Source organism: Dendrobium catenatum, unplaced genomic scaffold, assembly GCF_001605985.2.
Source record: "Dendrobium catenatum unplaced genomic scaffold, ASM160598v2 fragScaff_scaffold_911, whole genome shotgun sequence".
Taxonomy (NCBI): Eukaryota; Viridiplantae; Streptophyta; class Magnoliopsida; order Asparagales; family Orchidaceae; genus Dendrobium; species Dendrobium catenatum.
Window position 1 is genome coordinate 237,074 of NW_021319373.1, and position 7,930 is coordinate 245,003.

At 36.0% G+C, this 7,930-nt stretch overlaps 1 protein-coding gene across 1 annotated transcript; it reads left to right on the forward strand.

The window, feature by feature from the left end:
* Positions 1-1,070: 1,070 nt before the first annotated feature.
* On the forward strand, positions 1,071-2,446 carry LOC110112508 (sex determination protein tasselseed-2). The gene is made up of 2 exons (XM_020844761.2): positions 1,071-1,398; positions 1,482-2,446. The coding sequence occupies exons 1-2, from the start codon at positions 1,313-1,315 to the stop codon at positions 2,293-2,295; spliced, it is 900 nt and encodes a 299-aa protein (XP_020700420.1). The 5' UTR covers positions 1,071-1,312; the 3' UTR covers positions 2,296-2,446.
* Positions 2,447-7,930: the final 5,484 nt, after the last annotated feature.

Sequence of the window (7,930 nt, forward strand, 5' to 3'; positions counted from 1 at the left end):
ATGCCTTAAGTTAAAGGATGATTAGGTAGATGGAGGTATGTGTGAGGCTTTAGAACAATGTTTAGATTCATGGGGAAGGTATAACATGCAGAACAAGAACAAGAGATTGGTTTCCATTCAAATGTAATAGGCTGCTGTATACCGTTTTTCTTTTACATTTATTATGATAAATCTAAAGTGAGAAGTTGTAAAAATTTAAACACTTTCTCTCGCTAAGGTCAAAAGAAATTTTTTTTTTCCATAAGAAAATCCACAGTCAGCAATAAACTAATTTGACTAACAATTTTAAAAATGCTTTCAAACCCGAATCATAAAGGTAGATCTAAAAGCTTTGTCCATATTGGGACTTCCTTCAAATCACCCTCACTAAGAAAAAAAAATCCAGCATCCAAGATTTGAACATAAATGTTCAATTATTAATGAAACATGAACCATAAGACTTGACCTTTTTGAAGACCTTAGAGCCAAAAAATTAAAATTAGAGAATTCGTTTTCAATTGATAGAACATTGAGGGTACCCTTGAGCTTCCAAATTTTGCTTACCACAGAGAGGAGGTTTTCATAGAACAACCTTTTGCCAATCGCATAGCCTACCAAAGCCAATATTCATGGCTTTGCGCTTTTGTCCACCTCTTCATGTAAGAAAGAAACCTTACCTTCAGTAAAGGACTTAATATAGTTTATGGAGAAGTTAGATGAGCCAGGAACATTTACAGTAAGGAGTCCCAGTTCAAATTTAAAGTCAGAGAGGGGTAGTTCAGGAAAGTTTGGGTGGTGGGCCCAAAATAAAAAGACATGAGAAGGAGAGAGGAGGAAACTCGAAGCAATCCATGAAGAAAGTTGGCGTCTTCGGCTGAGTCGGAGAAAAATAGAGACAAACCCGTTGATTTGATGAGTATAGACAAGGGAGAACACTATTGCAAAACCCTAGCAATGTAGGGAGACGCGTGACACTATCTATCTCTATTTTCCACCATCATGTCTTCAATCATATTAGCCTTTTTTCTGCTGTAAATTTGTCCTTACAGTGAAAATCATAGCCTGGTGATAAGAATTTGGTTTTCTCCATATTGTCACTGCGAATACAAGCCATACAAATGTTTTTACGCTCACCATTATAAAAATAAATAACTAATTATTTAAATATGCCGACCCAGCTCAACAGAAAAGGCTACACACGGCTGTGTACCGCCCTTCTTATATAATAAGTTCCACGCTTTTTCTTGATCACACACAGTTCTGGATAAACACAGCTAGCTAGCTAAGCTTCTACTTCCTCCGGATCCCTTCATCTCCTCCTTCCGTCTCTGTCATGAGTTTCGTGGAGCAGATCCCCGATAGAACCCACAATGGCTTCCATCTCATTGGCAACGACGGCGCCACTTGCTCCCACAAAAGGTTATACATTTATTTCTTCTCCATTTTTTCTCACCACACCTTCACCCCCTGGACCTCACAAATCAAATAATTTCACAAAACAGGCTGGAAGGAAAGGTCGCATTAATCACCGGCGGTGCGGGAGGTATCGGCGAAGCCACCGTCCGCCTCTTCATCCGCCACGGCGCCAAAGTGGTGATCGCCGACATCAACGACTCCGCCGGACAATCCCTTGCCGACTCAATCTCCCCCTCCGCCGCCTTCATCCACTGCGACGTCACACTCGAGTCTGACATCGAGTCCGCCGTCAACTACACCCTTGCCCGCCACGCCCGCCTCGACATCCTCTGCAACATCGCCGGTGTACTCGGCAGGCAATCCGGCTCCAGAAAGAGTATCGCCGAACTCGACGCGGAGGAATTTGACCGCGTCATGCGCGTCAACGTGCGCGGCGCCGCGCTAGGAATGAAACACGCGGCGAGGGTCATGGCGGCGCGCAGGTCCGGCTGCATCGTGTCGATGGCGAGCGTCGCAGGCGTGACTGGCGGGCTCGGGCCTCACGCATACACTGCGTCGAAGCACGCGGTGGTGGGGCTCACGAAAAACGCGGCGTGCGAGCTGGGGGCGAGCGGGGTGCGGGTGAACTGCGTGTCGCCGTTCGGTGTGGCGACTCCAATGCTTGTGAAGGCGTGGAGGAAGGAAGGGGAGGAGGAGAAGGGAGTGCCGGGGAAAGAGGAGGTGAAGAAGATGGAAGACTTTGTTAATGGGTTGGCGAATCTGAAAGGTACGACGCTAAAGGCTTGGGATGTAGCGGAAGCCGTGCTTTATCTTGCAAGCGATGAGTCCAAATATGTGAGCGGGCATAATCTTGTGGTTGATGGAGGCGTCACGACCTCTACTAATCTCATTGGTTTGTAGGAATTTAGATGAAAGGAGGACAAGAGACTGAGTTGAAATTGTTGATGAGTAATAATTAGCAAGCAAGATTCAAGTACGTTTTGCGGTGGGGGAATTGGGTTTTTTCTATTATGAGACATATATTATTTTAAAAAGCGTTGAACTTTTTTCATCTAGGATGAGTATAAAGCCAATTTGCAAGCAGGGTAACTAACCAAGGCATGCATCCAATTAAGCAAAAATATAAACACTTTTCTTGAGATTTCTGGAGCCAATCACTATTCTTGAAAACTTAGTTCCTTAATTGAGGCTTTTGCTAGGTACACTTATTTCTAATAGTTCAGATCATGCTTAATTAAGAAGAACATGGACGCATTATCCTTACAGAATTTCAGTGTGATAAATTAAACAAATAATAAAATACAAAAACAATTGCATCATCCTGAAAAATGGAACCTAATAAAAATACTAATAAAACACACCAAGTAACTTATCGTTCTTCTTTTATAAAAAATGGCAGTTTCAAAAAATTAAGGCAGTAATTGGTACCAAAAAGGCTGCGAAAAACCTACCCTCGAGCTCAAGCTTATTCTTGAGTCATAGTAAAGCCTCCTAATTTGAATAGTCGACGAAGTCAAAGGTATGTAAGCTTGAATGATGTGAAGTATTAGGGTTTGCTTTTTTATAGCAGTAGATTTAACAAAATCAACACTAAACCTTTCAAAACAAAAATGATTGTGGCCTTGTGGGCCAACAAGGACCGCGCCACCGAGATTGCCACTATTGTTTTTTTTGGGACATTTAGGCCATTTAAGGCAAACTCGCACACACAACGCATACACATAGACTCGAACCCTGAACCTCTTAGTTGGAAGCCAAAGCTCTCAACCAATAGGCCAAGGAGAGTTGTGTAACCGCCACTATTGTAAAGAGCTTGGTTGTTTATTATTATTATTATTATTGACCTTTGTTGTTTACACTTCTTGCTTTTATGTAATAACCCGAAAGTACAAAAATGGTTAAAAAAAATTAGAATTTCTATTTGAATTTCATCATTGCAGTGCTATGCCTTTGAGAGCCTCAAGGATCTCATAATGTAGTGACGCTCATAATGGTTGTTACGACATGGAAGTCTCTGTTCTATTGTAATTTTAAATTTGACATGTAGTATTGCGATGCTGCCCACTAAAAATCATTTATATTTTTTTTCTCCGCTAACCCATCCCTCCCTCACACCACCGTCGGCTTGTCAAAGAAGAAATTGGGAGAGAGGGAGAAGGAAGAAGGAGATAAAGAAAAGAAGGATTTTTGGTGTTCAAATTTCTTCATCGCTTTTACGAAAATTATTCCAATCGAGCTATGTAATTTTAATCATATCTCTATTTTCAATTATTTAATTTTTTTCTACTAAATTCTCCTTTAAATTTATTTTACTGTATTTTTCCCCAATTTTAATGAACATTCATCACATAACTTTTCATATATTATCATATTGATTATTCCAAATATATTATAATATTGTTGAATTTCACCAAGTAGAATGAAAGATATGATATTTTATACAATTTTTCCTAATGGTGTTAAAATATGCATTGGGAATGAATATTGATATATAATTGAGTAATAACTTGTCATTATTATTGTTATAATATTATGAAAATAATAATTTGTGTATATAAAAAAAGTAAAGATTCTTTGACTCGTTGGTTGAAAAATGATAGACTTGTATCGAATTGTGGGTCGACAGTCTTTTCTTTAAATATGATGGTTTGATATTACCATCTAATGATTCATGTAATACAACAATACAATGATAAGGAGTTATAAAGATTTAGCACTATGTTCATGGGAAAGGAGTGACGACTCTGTTTACTGAGCATGGTTGTCGACTATGGATTTCTAAATACTGGAAAAACACCATGATAGCAAACACTCCTTGTTAAATAATATTGGATATGATTATTTAAATGTATGTTATTAATGCATTATTATTATTTTAACTGATAGTTATTATATTGATTCACTGTTATTTCTGTACTATTTTACAGTTCTACTACCACCAGTTTACAGATATTGATATTTTTTTTTTGGTTAAAACCCACAAAGGGGCCTACATTTTAATTTCAAAAAAGAGGTTACACAGTCCTTAGAAGGGACCTCCAGCTTGCTAAGGCTCAGAAGAGCTACAAAAAAAGTCAAAATAAATCCTAAAAGCCGGTGGTCCCTTTTTCTACGATTACAAAACCAATAAGCATAAGCGCTAGGGCTGCGGGATAACAGCACCCAAAAAAGGAAGATCATGATGTTCTCGTTCGGCTCAATCCTCCTGCAAAAAATGAAAGCAAAGAACCAAAATTTAAGAAGAAAAAAAGAAGTAATCACCTTTCTAATGTTGAACCTCCAAAGATTAGTGACGAACCACCTGCATAAACAACTCCAAAACCCAATGTTAGCTGGAATATGATATATACAACAGAAAAAACCTTCCAGATAAGCAAGGCAACATATCATATAGATATGAAAATTCTTAGCACTAGAAGAACTCCAGAGAACAGCAGAGATAACACTTATAAAGCGACCCGTTATCGCCAACATTCCGCTCCAGATCACAAGATTATAATTCCCAGCCAAAGCTGGTAAAACCAACTGCCATAAAATGAAAAATTTGATAGAACACCTTCTTACAGATATTGATATGTTACTGCTATTGATTCATTATCACTTTTTCTACTATTAATTTATTATGATTTACTGATAATAAGCATGTGATTAATATACTAAGTGATACTGAGCATGTGATATAAGACACTGATCAGATACCGATATAGAATGATTGAACTTTATGTGTATATTGATGTGATTATATTGCACAATCATGGATTATATAGTTTTCTAGATACTCTAGTTATTCATCTATACAAATTTTCCATAATTTCAATTCAATATCCATACTAAATCATTCATTTATTAGTTTATCGATTTACTAGTTCACTAGTACCTATTCTACTAGTTTTCGTATTGAATTGTTCTACTGCTTACAGATTTTAGTTCATGATCATATGATTGTTATTGTTATAAATTTATTGATGGAATCCATACTACTTTTTTCTATATGTTGAGTCATTTGTAGACTGGATGACCTCTTGGGATTTTTTTAACTCATTATATGAGTTTAAAATAATTTCATAATAGGGTAGATGATCAGGTGTGTGAGACTGATGAGATCAGGATTCTCCGAGCTTACTATTAGTTTATTTCTTTCTCTTTTAGCTATTATTTAGTACTTAGGATTGGTAATGATAGATTATAATTAATGTTTGATTCATGAGTATTGCATATGATTTTTTGGAATAATGAATAGATGTGTATATTGATATTTGATCAACAACTTTATTTCAATTGATATTCATAATTATAAAGAGATTAGATAGCACTAGTTATTATTAATTAAAATATATAAGATAAATTCCTCCAAATTAGATTTTGAGGTGTTACTATGAGTTTGTTAAAAATATGAAGAATTAGATTTATAAGTTTATCATCAATTCCTGATTAGTCAGTTCCATTAACAAGACAAAAGACTTGCATTTCATAGATCAAATGGCATATTTGAAACCTAAAAGTTATTAAGGAAATGCAACCCAAGATATTCTATAATTAGTGACAAGCATCAGAAGCTATAAAGGAAATTAAGAAGACCTCAAGAAACTTCATGTAAAAACTTCAACAAACCCATTTAGCAGCCACAAATGATAAACTTTCTAATAAAAAATGGCTTATCAGTGATTTTGAACACTATAAATAAAAGATGATTAGATTTGTTGTTGGTGATTATAAGAGGAGGACCTACTATAAGTGCAGGTGGTTCTATTTCTATAACAATTTTAAATTTAATATCCCTAAATTCTAAAAAGTGGTCTGAGATGAGCATTGCAATGTTGAGCTTATTGGCACTACAATGCAAAACTCTAAAGTTTCTAAAAAATAATGGAGTGCAATGGTGCTCGATTTGGGGAACAATGGTAATTGGTCTAAAACTTTATTTTTTTAAGAAAAAATATCTAAAATCATTTACTTAAGGGTGACAAAAGATGTCAATACTCTACTGTCACCAAGAGGGTGAGAAATGATACTGGTACTCTACCGTCACCAAGAGTGTGAGAAAGGATGCCAGTATTCTGTCGTCGCCAAGAGGGTGAGAAAAGATGTTGGTACTCTACCGTCACCAGGAGAGTGAGAAAGGATGAAAGTACTCTACCGCACCGAGGTTGGTGGAAGAGAGGTTATTATAAGGGCTTCTCCACCTTGCTGTGAGATTAAAAGGAGAGTCGCTTTGATATAGTGTAATACCTGAAGGAGTCTTCATGGAGTGGACGTATGTCTAATTGGACTAAACCACTATAAAATTATATGTTCTTCTGTCTTTATTTTACTACATATTTACTTTCTATGGTTGAAAATTTATTTTAAAATATTATCAATATACAAAAGAACTTAAATCAATTTTCTAAATTACCAAGAGATTTTTAAATAACCAATTCCCCCCCCCCCCCACCCCTCTCTTTGTTAGCCTTGGGACAAATCTATTAGGTCTTACAATCTATTTGAACTTTCATGCCGATGGTGAATTGTGGTCAACTAGGGTCCACTGAAATGTAGTTTTATATTTAACATGTCATGAAAGGGTTAGAGACATGTTCAAGGGTTTCAAGAAGACTCAGAATGTCAAATTCTACAAGGTGCACAGTCTAGCGGCATGGGATATAAATATTGAAAGTTTTTGTAGCCTATAGAATTAATTTAGTTATTGGTATTAGAGGGTTTGGATTGTCCTTGAGCTCAGAGGAATGATCCTATAGACATTCATAATCAATATGCAACTGACAAATCAAGTATCAGAGGTTATTTAGTTTTGTTTGAGGTGATTGAAAAATCACTCAAAAAGAATTATGGCATAATGGACCTTTGCCTTAACTTTGGGTTTGGAATTTTGAATTTGGTTTTGGATTTTATATTAGATTTATTGAGTATATTTTCTCATGCCAATGATAATAATTTAGGTTATTATTAATGGGAGAGTAGAAGAGGTCAAGTGATAACTAGTAAGTGGCTACTACTTTAGGCAATTTGGGTGTAATTTGAATTTGAGTTTGGGTTGGATTTGAATTGGGCTTGGATTTGATTTTGATTAAGTCAACCTCATATAAAAATGAGGAAAAAAAAGGTTATGCTAAGGTTTCCCATATGGCCTCCTCCCCCCTTTCCCACATTAGTTTAGCCTTCAAGATGTTGATATCTTTAAGTGATCAACTAAGCAATGTTTTCTTGTACGCTTCAAGATGTCAATATAAAAATGAGTCCAAATCTTTTAAAGAATCTCTCTTAAGGTCTTCTTCTTATATTTCTTTCCTTTATCTAAAATCCAGAAGCTTATGTGGGCTACCTTCTGTTGAAACTTGTTTTAATATGAATTAGGTTGTTAGACTTAAGCTTATATCCCAATGGCTAACCAAGAGGAGCGATAAATTGGTAATTTAAAAAATTTCCCTCTTAAAATTTATAAACTGATAAATACTTTAATGAATTTTTTTTAAAAGATTTTTCAACCACAGATCAACAGAAACCGTAAAGTTAAAAAGCTGCGAAAAATAAAAAG

Coding starts and splice junctions, on each gene's coding strand:
- LOC110112508 (XM_020844761.2), top strand. CDS start 1,313: ATGAGTTTCGTGGAGCAGATCCCCGATAGAACCCACAATGGCTTCCAT. Junction 1,399..1,481: donor GCCACTTGCTCCCACAAAAG/GTTATACATTTA, acceptor TTCACAAAACAG/GCTGGAAGGAAAGGTCGCAT.